We start from the raw sequence: 16,772 nt of genomic DNA, 5'->3' as shown, positions 1-16,772 counted from the left end.
ACCAATAGCGATAATGACATGTAGCTCAGTGGTAAGGGCGATCGTTTCTCAAGCGTGAGGTCAAGTTCAATAGTTCAATTCCTGATCGTATCACCGCGTCAAACGTAAATGTCAGAAAGGGCAGATGAGTATAAGTATGATTACCAAATATGGAATTAACACGAAGTCCGTTTAAAATACAGCTATAATAATGAGCTTTTCAAACAAAGATAATGTTACACGCTTTGTCAGCTGGAACCTAAATATATTCCTCATGTAACCTATCTGATTCTTTTATCACTTCTCTTTTACCAAACACAGAAGAATACGTCAGCTATCAACTCATTGTCGTCTATACAGAAACGGTATGAATACACATTATTTTCGACCAAACAGTGAATACAGCAAAAGATTATTGACATATCCCATTGCATACAGACTTTAAATTTTGAATAGACATACCGACAAGATAATTATGCATAGATGCATTGTTTCCAACAGAAATACCTGTCGTCAGTAGACTGGATTGTAAAACCAGAATAAACAGTTATTGATTCACAAACGGAATAATCATTGTAAGAAGAAATCAGGTGCTGCGATTGTGATTTTTATTGTAAGTATAAGGCATACTTAGAAAGCTCAGTTGCGAAGCAAGATTAAGCGACCCGAAGTAATTACGCTGATTGCTATTAGCTATGCTCATTAATTACTACGCTTTGATTATAATGCCTTAGTGTATATTTTATTACTGTATAAAGTATGTCATGTATGAGGATTTCATACTCGTTTAGAGGAATAAATTCCAATTAATATCAATAATTATTCTGCATGTACCCCCTTTCCGTCTGTACAGGAATACTGTGGATATCATGAATTAAGATATCGATTTCTGAACACCATTGTGATTATCTGAAAATGATTTGATTTTAGTTCTATCCTGTGTTTTGATTGGTGAGTTCACGTTTAGCAATATTGATTAATTATAATGTAATTTGGTTTAATTTTTGTTAAGATTAATTTGATACATCTTATTCTACTCTGAATGCCTAATGGGAATAGAGTGTACATGTACCCACAGTCGGTACAATATGACAAATAGTTCTTGTTTGAAGATATAAATCTAGGAATATAAAATAATATCGAAAAAAACATTTTCCTAAGATGGAAACATAAATGTAAAAATAATGTCGTATTGACGAATAATATCCGGATCACTGTTTGTTATCTTCCACATTTATATAGGTGAAAATCATATATACAGTAATCCCCCGCTATATTGCCCCCGTTATAATGCCACCCCTGCATATCGCCAAAAAAGTACAAAGTCTCGTTTTTCTCGCTTTGTAAAATCCCGTGATAACGCCATCCCCTGCATACCGCCATCCGCCAACGTATTTACAGGTACGATTTGGTCAATTATTGTTATAATCACCTCCACTAATTATCGCCAATCAACGACAGGAAAATTCAAATGAGCAGGCTTAACCAATTATCCGCCGTTAATCCTCTAGGTATCAAAGTTTGGAGCAGATAATAAGTTACTGTTACGTAAACGACAATCATCTGAATTCAAATATGCCGTATTGTTTTTTAAATCTGAGTATGACAGATACACCGAAATCTAATAGCACATTGATGTAGTAGATAAAATTTGTTTGATTTCTTAAGACAACTGTGCACACCCCCTCCCCGATATAATGCCACCCCATTATAATGCCAAAATTCCCGAGGTTCAAATGTTGGCGTTATAACGGGGGATCACTGTATATTTCTACACTTTTATTGAATGAAAGTAATAATACAATCCTAAAAACATTTTGCAAACAGCAGCAAATGTATTTTTTCAGAAATATCTTTTAATGCTTAACAAATGGCGCTTTACCGTCACTGGTATTACCGAGCAAGGATTTGTTCTATAGAGTAAATTAAAGCATGAATTATGGTAATCAACGTGCATAACAATCATGAATGTTCTTACCTTGCTGATACAGGTCGACAGGAAATGCTTACTCTTCCTAGGCACCTGATCCCACATCTGGTATAGCCAGTGGTCCGTGTTTGCTCAACTCTTCATTTTGTATTTCTAATATGAATTATGAGATTGATCAATGTTCGTTATCATCGCCTTTTCATGCAATAGTAATAATATCCAGTTATGTGTTATGTGTTCCATCATATTTTGATTTTGATATGACACACTAATAAATATGCACAGTCTGCTCTTAACATACTGTTAGATAAAAGAGATTCACATACTTTAAGAAATATATTTCAGTAATATCAGCTTGTGTTTCAAAAATTCCGACAAAAGTTGAAGATTTAGTTTGGTTACTTCAGTGACTCAGTTGTAACACTGCTGACCACATTAGTACTGCTAATGACGTTACATTTATGGATAAACTTTTTAATAATGTAAAACGTATACGGTACCAATTTTGATGCACCAGATGTGTATTTCGACAAATTATGTCTCTTCAGTGATGCTCAACCGAAATGTTTGAAATCCGAAATAACTATTAAGTTTTAGAGCTAACTATAGCCACAAACAGCGTGCCAAAAAGTGGAGTCAAATTCGTCCAAGGATAAGAGCTATGCATGAGGGAGATAATCCTTAATTTTGAAATGAATTTCTAAATTTTATAACAGCAATTAAATATACATCCGTATTCTCAAGCTAGTAACGAAGTACTTAGCTACTGGGCTGTAGAGACCCCCAGGGACTAACAGTCCAGCAGCAGAGGCCTCGAACCAGGGGTCATAATGTAAAACTTGTACGGTACCAATTTTGATGCGCTAGATGCTAATTATATAGAATACATCACGAAAAACCAAATCATCAAACACAACATACCTACCTACACAGATGAAAGCAAAAGAGATTGAATAGTCCAGGGGATGCTTACTCCTCCTAGGCACCTGATCCCACCTCTGGTGTGTCCAGGGGTCCGTGTTTACCCAACTATCTATTTTGTATTGCTTGTAGGAGTTATGAGATTGATCACTGTTCGTTATCTTCACCTTGCACTACGAAAGGACATTTCAAATTGACTCGATAAAACCAGACATTGAGTTACCCCAGTAAATGCACGCATGATTTGATGCAAAGGAGTTTGCCCAATGTTATTTAAACATTGTACAAGTAAACTCTGTGCATCCAACGAAGACATCATCCTTGTCCATATCAAAAACATAATCCGAATATGCCGCATCATCATATAAAATGATGACATACTTGTCCATTAGAGCCTCATCGGTTTTATATATCCTTTATACTGTAATTCTCATCACTTGCTGTTCTCACTTCGTAGTGGTAAGATAGTATGTTCATCTGTATCAGTTGTTTTCATAGTTTTTGTGAAACCAATACCTTCTGTAGTTCTTATAGTGTACTATGGGTGATTTGCTTTCTTTCTTAAGCAATGACACTTGATATTTTCCAGCTATCAATTATTCAGATAAAGACTACCCCTGTCCTGTTCTTGAAGGTCAACGGGCTCTGAATTCTTTCACGCACCATCATCTTGTGATCTTGACCTTCGAATCAGGCCCACATTTCAAAACTTTAACCACACCTTTAACCTTGCTCATAACGTTTGAATGAAAGGGATAGGGCTTTTATATTTGATACATACGCTCAACGTGACAACAAATTTCCTTTGCTTCCTAAGTGTTTGACATTGTGACACATACTTTGGCGTGTTTATTTGTTGTAACGGAGGCATGGTATTTCACAAGCACATCTTGTTTTTTAAATGAACATTGAAGCCTATGTCATTATTGAAACAAAACCTTTGATCGGTAGTGTGATTTTACCAGTTATTAGCGTTATTGTTCAAGGTACACAATTTACAGAGAATAAAAAACAACTTTAAATTATGCTAATTTTGCTTGACGCGGATAATTTCACACATGGATAGAGAGAATTTACGGTTATGGCAAAATTAAAATGATTTCCCTGATAAAGCCATTATATAATACATATAATAATTCTGCGTCTATAATGAACACAAATACAACGCTATTTGTTTCCTTGAATTAAAGAAATGTAATAATCAAAGTGTTAACGACTTTTTATTGTGATTTATGCTAAAATCGTTTTCAGTTGTTATAGGATCCACGCTTATTACGGAATTTCTATTTCTATTTTGCCAAAAGGTTCTTTTTAATGCAAAACAACATTTAAATACAAATGTTTAAAGCATCTTGAATGTGAACGAGCAAACGCGACGACAGAATGAAATAGTAGGCATTGTGTAATGACGGATAACTTAAATTATTCCTTGTATCTTTATTCTGTTAACGAAGAAACTATTAATGGGTCATCCGGTATCAGAGAATATCTAGTATTGTTGGTTTACTGAAACACACATCAGGTAAAGTCGTGCCGGAATGAGTAGAGGTCGAAAATATTGTCTCTAAATTGCATTGAATAAACACCGATATTTCTTTGTGATCATTATAGAGAATAACGATAGATATAAGTATTCTACAAATCAAGGGCTGTGTGTATGCTAATGCGTTTTAAACACCCGTACCTGTGCCTTGTAATTTTAACGGGGTATGTTTGACTGCTTGATTACACGTTTAATCATGGGCATACTAAATGTTTGTATGCAAATAGATAGCTTCTTCATTACAGCAATACTTTCCCTCCTAAATGTTTTTTATTAAAATACAATAACCGTAGATGGCTCGGACATCCTTGGTCCGAAGATAGTTTTCCTGTTTACCGAAAAATCGGCGTCCATTATTTCCGACCCCAAATCTATTAAATTTTATAAACTTACGCAGATTTCATTAATTTCTATTTTTGTTATCTTTATCATTAAATCATTAAGATAATTTCTTGACAAAGAAGAAAGAAAAGAAAGCAAGTCGCCCGAGTTTTATCCGAAGTCACCCGGTTAAAAATCAGACGAACATACCATGTAGCTACCTAAGACCATTTGCATTGTGCGTTTTAAATAAGTGTACAATAAACTAAATGCAATCAACATTCAAACTTGATTAACAAGAATAATAAACGCTTGTTAACATATATTAAGCGTTGTATTTAGTTTCTTACATGTATCAATGCAAAATATGAATGCTTTTATTCATACATTTGAATTTTCAAATTATTTAGAAAGGTTAAAGATTATTACAATGAAAACAAATGTGCGTATTGCAATGATTGCATACAAATCCGTTGTCTCAATCTGCAATACTGAGCTCTATATCAAGATTATTGAATTTGTGACAGTTCATACATTACATATGTTGACATCACACCTGGAATATTATACAAAGACTCAGAGTTTATATATGATTGATAAACTCTTTTCCTAATCCATATGATTATTCAGTATAAAGGGAAAATATGAAACCACAAATAGAAAACTTGTCCATTTGTTCTTTAATGACATTTTCATTGAAACTGGCCAGAAATCGTCCTTTGACAGCTACCCTGAAAAAGTTTTGCCATTGACACATGTTTTTCTCTGATAATTATTAAGTTTCTTGTCTTTTAAAACCCATACTTTAATTTAGATCGAAATTCTATAGTAGGTTTTTTAATTCTAACTACTATATTATACAGGGAAAATTACCGTCATTTCCTTTGTAATTACGAATTGCCATAGCATACTTTTGAAATATTCCTTACGGAAAATCATAGCCAATGACCCTATGTTTTTTTCAACGATTTCAAGTCATTAATGCCGTATCTTACATAAGAATTTGATGAAAATCTCTATTGTAGACACAAATTAGGTCCGTCACCCTTAGTTTGCTTCAGAAGTCCAGAAAATCATGAAAAAACATTATAACTTTCACTGTCTTTTACAGGAAGTAATGTAATATGGCAGAATAATAATTATGATGCCATTCAATAGGAGTGACAACTCGTTTTTGTAACAAACAAAACAATACCTCCAGTGATACGGTATTTTTGTACAATCGTATTTAATGTTATTACACTTTGAAGATGGATGGAGTGGTTATTTTTCAAACGTAGAAATGCCATGCATTATATAAATACATATTAGTTTTACTGGATTTTACACAATATCATGTATATCGATTCTTGTGGGGGTGTAAATCTGTTGACAGTATATAATTGGTCAATTGACCTTCCATTGCAACAATTATGGAAATATATCCTTTAGCAATAGACAATATAGACTTCATAGATTCGTACTGCAACTATATTTAGTGGACAGAAAATGAAAAAAAACAAAAAAACTTTACATACAACTGACACGATTGGCTGGGTGTTTTTTAATAATAACCCATACATGAAATAACGAGCTAGAATACAAATTCTGTGTTTATTCATTTCCTGAATGCTAATCACTTACTTATTTCAGATTATAAAACTTATTCATTTGATGCACCAGATGCGCATTTCGACAAATAATGTCTCTTCAGTGATGCTCAACTGAAATGTTTGAATTACCTTATTCCTCCTCGGAAAAATGGTTTATTTTTGTTCCATTCATGATTTTGTGTTTGCGTAAAATTTTAGAAATTTGTCACATTTTCCAATTGATCCCGTTTTCTACGAGTTTTGTTTTGACCCATGTCTTCATCAATAAGCAAAACCTTATGCGCGAAGCGAACTGTTTTGCATGATAATAATATTAGAATGCCAAAATTTACAATCAAGTTGAGTCTCACAATGAGAACGGAATTAACATCATTGTGTGCATAAAATAAGTTTACAGTAGATTAAAACATATATGATATTTTGATATAGTTACCACGTCATTATGTAACCATGTGTATAGTTTAAACCAGGGGGACTTAATAGAAATCAGTTTAGGCCTGGAGGTTACAACACTTTTTGAGAACCTTTTCATACTCAAACTCTGTGCTCTAAATCTTAGGTGAAGGTTATAGCACTTATATAAAATCATTCTCATTCTCAAATGGAGCACGTACTCAAAACTTTTCGAGCATGCTTTGGAGCTTACTCAGAGTTGTACTCAAAACAAACATGGCTGGATTTGAGTATGAGTTTGGTGATAGTTTTACAACCTCCAGGTCTGAATGTTCTTCTTCCCATAACAACGCTTAGGTAATCTAAAATTAACAGGTTGATTGAAGTTTTTTTATATTGAATTGCAGGAATATGTGTGAAAAAGGTAAAAAAAAAAATCTGAATTGTCTTAGAGAATGATCTTAACTAATTTTGTGTATTTTTCTTTTATCTATATGCTCATACGTTGTAATACTTTTCGATCAATGACTTAATGGCCTACAACCTTGAATTAAAGTTCCCAAACATCGATTAACCAATTGATTAGACAATGAGAAGTTTATAGCAAATCCGCACTCACGGTAATGAAGCATACTTGATATCCCGTTTATTGTTTAAACGTGCCAGGTACAAGTACAAGTATGTAGACAAACATGTACATACCATGATTGTCACAAATCGCCATTATACTTGTCTCTCTAATAAGCAGATATTGCCTTTACAATTTTTCTAATTTTGTATTTCATTTTTAAAGGGCACATCGCATGTTTCTAAACGTTTTAAATTTTTTCAGCAAAATTAATTGATTTGATGCCTAGCACTACTTTACATGTGTTTTAAACAGTTTGCATAGTTTTCGAATTTAAAAGCGATGAAATTCAAATCTTGCCATATGCATACACGTGTACTTACTTCAATATTTTACGCACCATAATATGTGATGTCACATGCTACCTCGAGCGAGAAGGTTTGAAAACAGTTGTTAACCATTTCATAAACAGATTAGACTTAATGGACAAAAGAGCTAATTATCACATAGACTGCTTGTAAATAGCACTGCGTTAAGTTTTTTTTAAAAATACCTTTTAAGGGCGTACTAGCTGTCAGTAGAAAGGATTGATATTGTGTTTTCTCAAATTTTCTAAGGAAGGTATGAGGGAAAAGACGTGAATATCTTATTAAAAAAGCAATTTTCGGAATTATGGCAGAGAAAAATTACGATTGTGTACGGTGCCGACGAAGACTCTCTCATATAGTACTAAATAGTGATGCATTTAAACGTACTTTTAGATATTACTTTTCATTTATCACTACATGTGAAAGCATGCAAGAAACTGTACTCTATTGATTGAATATTGTTTAATGTCCCTCTCGAGAATTTTTCACTCATACGGAAACTGTAAAAAGGGAATCCTATATAGACTATATACATTATACACTCAGTACACAGGGACCTACAGGATAACCGCATTACGACATGTAGCTGTTTTATACAGGACAGGCACGTAAATGTATGTATCATAGTTTTTCAACAGGGGGAGGGGAAGCAGGAAAAAAATGTCTTGACGAGGAAATTAAAATAAATAAATTGATAAATGAATAAACAAACCAAAAACATAACAAAGTATGTTGTTGTTTTTTTTTTTTAAATCATCACTTAAATTCTCAGGGGTACGTGCGACCTTTAAAACAATTTCGAAACAATTCTTAATCCAAGGGGTGTTATTAGCGCCGACTCATAAATAATCCCAAACTTCTACTTCTTGAATAGGGGGAGGGGGTGCGCACCTTTCAATACATTTACAAAAATTCAATTCATAAATTCGAATTTACATTTTTATCATTCAATACTATGAGGTCACCAAATACATTTTTTAGCAGAACAAGGTCGTTGTTGAGAAAAGTTGGGGGATAACAACACCCCTCCCCTATTCTACGTGCCTGCAGGAAACATGTTTTATATTCTTTGGTTGAACACCCCAGGTACCGTGAAACCTCACAGGCATTACTCTCTCATTGATTTCTCACTAAACATTGCCCAGTGTCTGATCGGAACTTCTTCAGTCCGATGAGACAACGGCTTGCATGTGACACAAACCAGTGGAAAAAAAGGGTCGGTGCAGTTCTCTATGCGAGGCGAGACAATGTATGAGTGCAATATTCATATCTGTAAAGGTGCATGTTTCCAAACATACCATGTTCAGTATGTGTTACACCAAGAATAGTTGTATTGATATTGTTCTTTGCTGAGAGCCAGAATATGTTTCATTAACTTTTGAATGTTTTTGAATTTGTTTCGATTATGCTCACCATAATACCCACAATTTTACACACCATTTTGTAAGTATGTATTATTATTTTTTTTTAAATATAAATAGAAAAAATCTAGTAACAATTGATTTAGATCATATAACGATGTAATATATGGAAGACACTTTTATCAATATATTCACCTTCGCAAACCACGCCTAATGTATACGTACGGTACTCCCAGACTTAGTAAGCGTGAGTAGCGCGGATGCAATAGAATTTCGCTAGACTGTCTTACTTCTGGGTTAATCGCACTGAATCAAAAGGTAAGTTGTGATTGGTCAATGTGATAAACATTTATAAGTTTATGTCATATTCTTATTGGTTGTGAAATATTGATAAGAATATTTGAACTATAAAAACAAACATGGCTCATGTTACTTAACCACTAGTCTCTAACACTATCATGAAGTAATAATCCTAAGAATTATTTTCTCTACATATGTATTTATGCCCTAGATAACGTGTGTCACATCAGACTTCAATTTTATTATTGACCTATCAGAACTTACCTTTCGATTCATTGCGATTAAACCGGAAGTAAGGCAGTCTAGCGAAATTCTTAGACACTTGGAGGTGTAAAAACATCTTTTTCTTCGAATGAACGGCATTGGAACGGAAAGAAACCGTACATATATTGAAAGTAAGGTATATGTGAACGATTCATCGCGTCAGGCCGCTTGAGAAACGCCCACAATAACCCAAACCCGAATTTGCCTCAAAAAGAGTGTCCTACCCTTCCTTTTTTATTCATGCACATACCTATATATTTACATTAACTTCCAGTGCCCGTGGATGCAATATACATGTATTTGACTTATTGTATTGTAAACGAACCAAGCTATTGACGCATTGATATCTGCTGAACAATATCATATTAGAATTTGAAGAGTAAAGGTATTTTATTTCTATAGGTACATGGTTTGTATGTATTGTAGGTTTATAGACTTTAGATTTGAACTTCTACTGTTAGTTTTTATGATATCATTACGTTCATGACGTAAATACTGTGATCGTTTATTGGACAATTTTTCAATTACAAGGGTTAAAAAAGGATGAAAAACTCATTTTAGCGATTTATGGATTATTGTGTTGCCATGGAAACCATAACATCGGGTCATACTACATAATTCAAAACTTACTGTAGTAGTTTACTGGTCAATTCGTATTTTCATGTGACGAAAAGAATGAAAAATCAACAACGAAAATGTACCGAAAAAAACAACATAATTTTGTGATTCATTTGCTTATTTAGTTGTCATGGTAACTGTAACAATTTGGTACACTACATAATCAGAATTTTCTTCAATTTGAAATCTTTATAAGTTACATTCTAAAAATATGCGTAGAGAATATTTTCATTTTCATTCAAATTTTTCTTCATCAAGTTTTAAGGAACATTTTAAAATAATAACAGTTAGTCTATTGTAACTACTTCAATGTTTATGTACATGTATATATCTGCAATAAATGACAGTCAGTTCCATAAATGTATGTGATAAAATTTAGAAATTCATTTCAAAATTAAGGATTATCTCCCTCATGCATAGCTCTTGTCCTTAGACAAATTTGACTCCACTTTTTGGCACTCTGTTTTCCCCTAAAATAGTTCTTAAAGTAAATTGTTATTTCGGATTTCAACCATTTCGGTTGAGCATCACTGAAGAGACATTATTTGTCGAAATGCACATCTGGTGCATCAAAATTGGAACTGTATAAGTTTTACATGTTATACATGTATATGAATACAATTAATCTTAAATCTTTTTCAAATGATGGCTGATAATATTAGTTACACAGTTAGTTAGTGACCTGATACGGAAAAATACATGGTGTGAAAAGAAAACCCGTATCGGGCGAGGCGAAGCCGAGCCCGATACGGGTTTTCTTTTCACACCATGTATTTTTCCGTATCAGGTCACTAACTAACTGTGTAACGAATTTATCACGTCGAAGACCTCTAACTGTGTATGTGGGGGATCTATATCATACAACTTAGTCAAATGTCTTTCCTTTTGACACGGCTGCAAGTCAAACCCGACGATAAATAAATTTACTCGCCCAATACGGATTTTACTCGCATGATACGGTTTTTTTTCACGGCGTCATGTGACCAAGATCTGACCAATTAGATTTCAACAATTTTGTCTGAGGCGTGATAAACATTCAATTGCTGTGTTTTGTATGACACAAATGGTGATACAACACGTTTTTAGGATTTGTGGATTAGTTTTACTGTCATGGCAACCGTTACACCATACTTTAGTGCATAATCAAAATCTTCAAAATTTTCCTTTCAGAATATGTATAGGTTATATTATGAAAATGGGAATAAAAAATGCTTTAATTTCAATTTGAATGAAAACTCAAATTTCAGATAGTTAAAGGTATAAGGGTATACTAGCTCTCCGAACTCTCTAGAATAATCTAGGTCAGTTACTGGTTAGTGAAAATAGTTACCAGTAACTGACCTAGATTATTCTAGAGAGTTTTGTTTACTTGTCATTGACACCTGTGGCCGAGATTGTTCTAGACTAACGCTATTTTAGTAGAATGATTACGTAATGGTTGCACCATTGTCTTTCAAGATTGTACTAGAAAATAAATTCCTATCATATATACACTAAAATTCTTATGATAAAAAAACTCTTATTAGACACTTTCTATGCATTTGGATTTTTATACTGGGAAATACGATTTTTGAATTATCATAATACACAACAACTCCCCTTTAAAAAAGTTTGAATGACAATGAAAACTCAAATATACAATGTACATCCATCAAAGCAACAACGAAATAACAAAACAAACTCAAGACACTGTTGATAAAGCATCTGCTATAACACTGGCTTTGCCTTTGATGTGTTTGATAACATTATCATACTCTTACAATAATAAACTCCATCTTGTGAGTCTTTGATTCTTGTTTGACATTTTATGCAAAAAAGTGAGAGGGTTAATTGGATGTACAGTAACATAAAAACATCAAAATGTTGCAAAGCTAACAGCAAAGTAAGACACTCTTTTTAAATGGTTGAATAATTCTGTTGATATTTTGTAGGTTTTTTGTTTTGAAAAGTAAGAAACAATTCTATCTACATTGTCACAATGTTTTTGAAACAAAGCAGCACCTATTCCTACATCACTACATGTAGTATCTACAGTAAGCTTACATTTCTTAGAAAAATCTGGAATCGAAAGAACTGGACAACTCATGAGAACATATTTAATTTTACAAAATGATTCATCGCAGTCCTTATTCCATACAAATTCAGTCTTTTTGCAATAAATTTGAAAGTGGACCAATTTTCTGTAAAATCTATCATGACCAAAAATCTCATTCACTCTTTATTTGTAGGAATCAGGAACTTTGCAATAGTCTCCAGTTTAGCCATAATAAGTGTAACATAACCTTGACATACTTTATTAGCCTAATATTATACAGTTGGATGGCAAAAGTCACTCTTTGCAAGGTTAACTGTTAAGTTTGCTTTTGCCAGAATGTCAATTGCAAAGAATACACGTATGATTGTTTCTCCCATGTGTCAATAGGGGATGCTTACTCCTTCTAGGCACCTGATCCCACCTCTGGTGTGTCCAGGGGTCCGTGTGTGCCCAACTATCTATTTTGTATTGCTTGTAGGAGTTATGCGATTGATCACTGTTCGTTATCTTCACCTTGCATGATAGAATCATCAATGTAGGCTTTACAACCTTGAAGGTCATGAAGAAGGGAATAAATCATCCGATGAAAGGTCAATAAAGTATTGTTCATACCAAACGACAACCCTTTGTATTGAAAGAGGCCATCAGAAGTCACAAATGTAGAGATTTCTTTGGCACTTGCCAGTAACCCTTCAACAGGTGAAATTTACTGACATATTTGGCATTTCCGATTTTGTCAATACAGTCATCAATTCTAGGAATTGGATAAAAGTATGTTTTTGTGACAGAATTCACTTTTCTAAAGTCAGTACATCATCGACAAGTATCACCAGGTTTCGGTACTAGAATGCAGAGTGAGCTCCAGTCACTTTTACTGGCTCGATAATGTCATTGTCCAACATGTACTACACTTCTGTTCTTAAGTACTTCAATTTTGATGAATTTAAACGACAGGGATGCTGGTTGATGGACAGAGCGTAACTAACTGTAACATCATGACAATCAGCATTAGTCTTTATGGAACATCCCAGAAGATTGAAGAATAATTAGCCATGAGACGTTGAACTTGTTCTCTCTGGTGACTATTTAAATGTCCAAGTTTGCTATCCAGATTGGCATGAATTTCAGAGTTCTTTAAACAGACATTCTGATTGAAATCTTTTTCACATGTTTCTACACTATTTCCAAGTTCCTACACTCTAATTTCATGTCTGAACATTGGCTAAAGTGGAAATTAATTTTACAGAATTTCGATCACATCTATCAAAATACTCCTTTAGCATGTTAATGTACTTATGTGTCAAACTCGTTTTTCTTTACGCCGGCCAGGTGTCGTAACTACATAGTTCACATCACTAAGTTTTCTTTCAATTTCATATGGACCATACTGCCTGGCCTGCAAAGGATGACCAGGAACAGGCAAAAATACAAGAATCTTATCGCCTGGTTTAAAAACTCTGTTCTTACCTGTAGCATCTTTCATTTCGCTTGAGAACTCTTGACACTTTCTTGTGCTTATTTACAAACATTATGCAGTTTCTCTGTGAAATTAGATCCGTAGTCTAAAAGCTTAAGAGCACTAGTTTCAGTTAGCCATTTTTCTTTCAACAATTTCAAACGACCTCTAACTGTATGACCAAACACTAATTCAAAGGCACTGAATCATAATGGTAATAGTACACAGCAATATTTTGAAAACATTACATGTGTCCTTTTATGAATTTTATTTTTGCAAAATTAATGGGGCAGCGACCACCTCCCCTTTGCCGACGACCTTGAAATTAGAATGATTTTTTACAAAGTAATTCGTGGATAACTAAGAAAATATGAATATTTCCAAGTTTCAATTTCTATTGAAGAAGCAGGAAATCAGAAAATATCTATATTGCTTGAGTCGTAGGGTAAAAGGAAAAAAAAAAAACAAACAAAAAAACAACACAATGTAAACCGGCATATTTTAATCATAGTTTGCTATATTCTTTATTTTGTCATTTCAGTTTTACTAAATATATACCATAAATCAGCAGCGCGCAACTGAGCTAGAGGGAATTTAAGTGACTCGATGGCGGAGGCACGAGATACACAAAACGCGGAACTTGAGTAAGTATAAAAGCATTATTTATGAAGAATAAATCATATAGATTTGACTGCGGATAACTCCGTTTACCTGATCAGGATATGGGGCTCACGGCGGGTGTGACCGGTCAACAGGGGATGCTTACTCCTCCTAGGCACCTGATCCCACCTCTGGTGTGTCCAGGGATCCGTGTTTGCCCAACTATCTATTTTGTATTGCTTGTAGGAGTTATGAGATTGATCACTGTTCGTTATCTTCACCTTGCATAGACAAGTATGGTAATATCTGTTTGCTAATTAGTGATCTAAGTTCCATACACTATAACTGATATCTTTGTCCCTATAGCTACAATATAAGTGTCTACTTATCTGCCATTTCCTCAATATAGAATGACTTCGTAACAAGTTTCACAATGTGATATCATTAGCATCTTACTAGTTGGAAAAATGATCTTGTTACCAACGTTGTTCGATGCTTTTTAAAGAATGAAATAGATGAATGACCTTTCCATGCATAACGACGATGTAAAACGAATTCAAATTGCAACTTTCCTGCGATGTGATTGGAATTTACAATTTAATATGTGTTACATGCGATATATATTGGGATCCGGGTTAGAGTAGGTCCTCGGAACCCCTTACTTGTTGTAAAAGGCGACAAAATGGGGCGATCCTTAAGATTAGACCGCAAAAATCGAGGTCCTTTGTCATAGTAGGTGTGGCATGATGAAGATCCCTTGCTGCTCAAAGGCCATAAGCGCCGAGCATAGGCCTAAATTTTGCAGCCCTTCACCGGCAGTAGTGATGTCTCCATATGAGTGAAATATTCTCGAGAGGGACGTTAAACAACAATCAATCAATCATGCGTTATATACTTTAAAACGTTCAAATTCATCACCTTCCCATCTATAAATTATATACTTGTCATCATTGATCGCTTTGATGTATTTTATCAAGCCCTCCTGAAATATGGATTCCGCCTCCAGATAGAAAGGCAAAACCGAAGATCGAAGACCTATTAAAGATTTACGATGACGTTATTGAATTCCTCAAGCAAGAAGATTATGACGAAGACCTTCGAAAAGCACTTAACATAGTATATTCTGCATACGAAAATATTCCTACCGGAAATCACGAGAGAAAACCACACTATCTACAAGTACTTGAGTTGAGAAAAGAAGATTTGAAAAGAATAGAATCTGGCATCACCATAGCAGGTACTGCAGATCAATTTTTATTTCACATAAAATGTTCTGCGTATAGTCAGTATTTAAATCGAGGTAAGCTACTGACAAACAAGTTGATAATACAGGGGTTTCAACAGTCTCGATTGAAGTCAGCATTTCGCAAATTACATGGTCCTTATAACGATCTAGTTCGTCAATACAACCTCGCATTGGGTCAAATGCTGTCTGACGTGTTTCATGCCGATTGTTAAGCCGTTCTTGGCACACTGATTTTGACTGCGGATAACTCAATTTACCTGATCAAGATATAGGGCTCACGGCGGGTGTGACAGGTCAACAGGGGATGCTTACTCCTCCTAGGCACCTGATCCCACCTTTGGTGTGTCCAGGGGACCGTGTTTGCCCAACTGTCTATTTTGTATTGCTTATAGGAGTTATGAGATTGATCACTGTTCGTTTTCTTCACCTTACAATAATTTATTTATTCCCGAGATAAAACTTAAGCGAATCTTTATCCACGTCTTCCAATTGTTTATTTGCTAAACGTTTTTTTTTTTTTTTTACCAATGGATAGTCTCTCGACATTAGGTGTTATAAATGCTTTAATAAATGAAATGTGATTTACAGTTTATTTGTTTATGCCAGTATTCACAATAATGATAATAAAAATGTTTTATTCAAACATGTATCACTATTCTTCCCTGATGTTTAGATTTATATCATATTTGTAATTCAATATTGAATGGTATTTTGGTAGCAGTTTAGCCCTTTCCTTAATGTACCCTATGTTTTCTATGTGATTGCCATTAACTGTGCGATAATTCAACATTATATAGCACACATGATATAATAAACAACAAAAATTAATTATCTAATCTTTGTACTGAGATTGAGCAGACGTATAGCTTGTGCGTATAATGGTTTAAAGTTTTACATGATGTTTGGAATCATAGATATAATTTATTCTTGAATTGTACATCCAACTACTGGGAAGAGCTTTTAAGCAATCTTGTTCTGAACACAGATATACATACATGTATATCTTTATTACATTGAGATCGTCATCAATGCTTTTCAGAAAAATGAAACGCAAACAAATCATTTATATAAATAAAGGTCATGCAATAAAAAAGTTATGTAACAAAATGCATTTGAGCTAGATTCACCTTATCTCCACCGTTTCTTCACAATAATGTTGTTGTCATTTGATATATAGTGCGGATTGTAATGGCGGCATGACATATAAGGAAGTTAAAGCAGCTTCCATATGACATTTAACATTCGAAACAATTGTATTAATTTGGGAAATAAATCCT

General features: G+C 34.0%; 1 protein-coding gene across 3 annotated transcripts in view; it reads left to right on the top strand.

Annotated features, from left to right (window-relative positions):
• Positions 1-512: 512 nt before the first annotated feature.
• Positions 513-16,772, top strand: part of LOC125662728 (uncharacterized) — a 32,675-nt gene continuing 16,415 nt past the window's right edge. For 2 of the 3 annotated variants that reach the window (XR_007365497.2, XM_056146000.1), the window contains exons 1-2: positions 14,064-14,293; positions 15,227-15,486. Coding sequence is in view for 2 of the 3 variants with exons in the window: in XM_056146000.1 (XP_056001975.1) it covers positions 14,256-14,293; positions 15,227-15,486 (298 nt within the window). In the remaining variant the exon portion in view is untranslated. Of the gene's footprint in view, positions 593-14,063; positions 14,294-15,226; positions 15,487-16,772 lie in introns of those variants that run through there. The other variant, XM_048895055.2, reaches the window with a different exon arrangement.

This window comes from Ostrea edulis, chromosome 8 (assembly GCF_947568905.1).
Source record: "Ostrea edulis chromosome 8, xbOstEdul1.1, whole genome shotgun sequence".
NCBI classification, from domain to species: domain Eukaryota; kingdom Metazoa; phylum Mollusca; class Bivalvia; order Ostreida; family Ostreidae; genus Ostrea; species Ostrea edulis.
The sequence above is the reverse complement of the archived record's forward strand: the minus strand, read 5'-3'. Positions and strand labels throughout refer to the sequence as shown.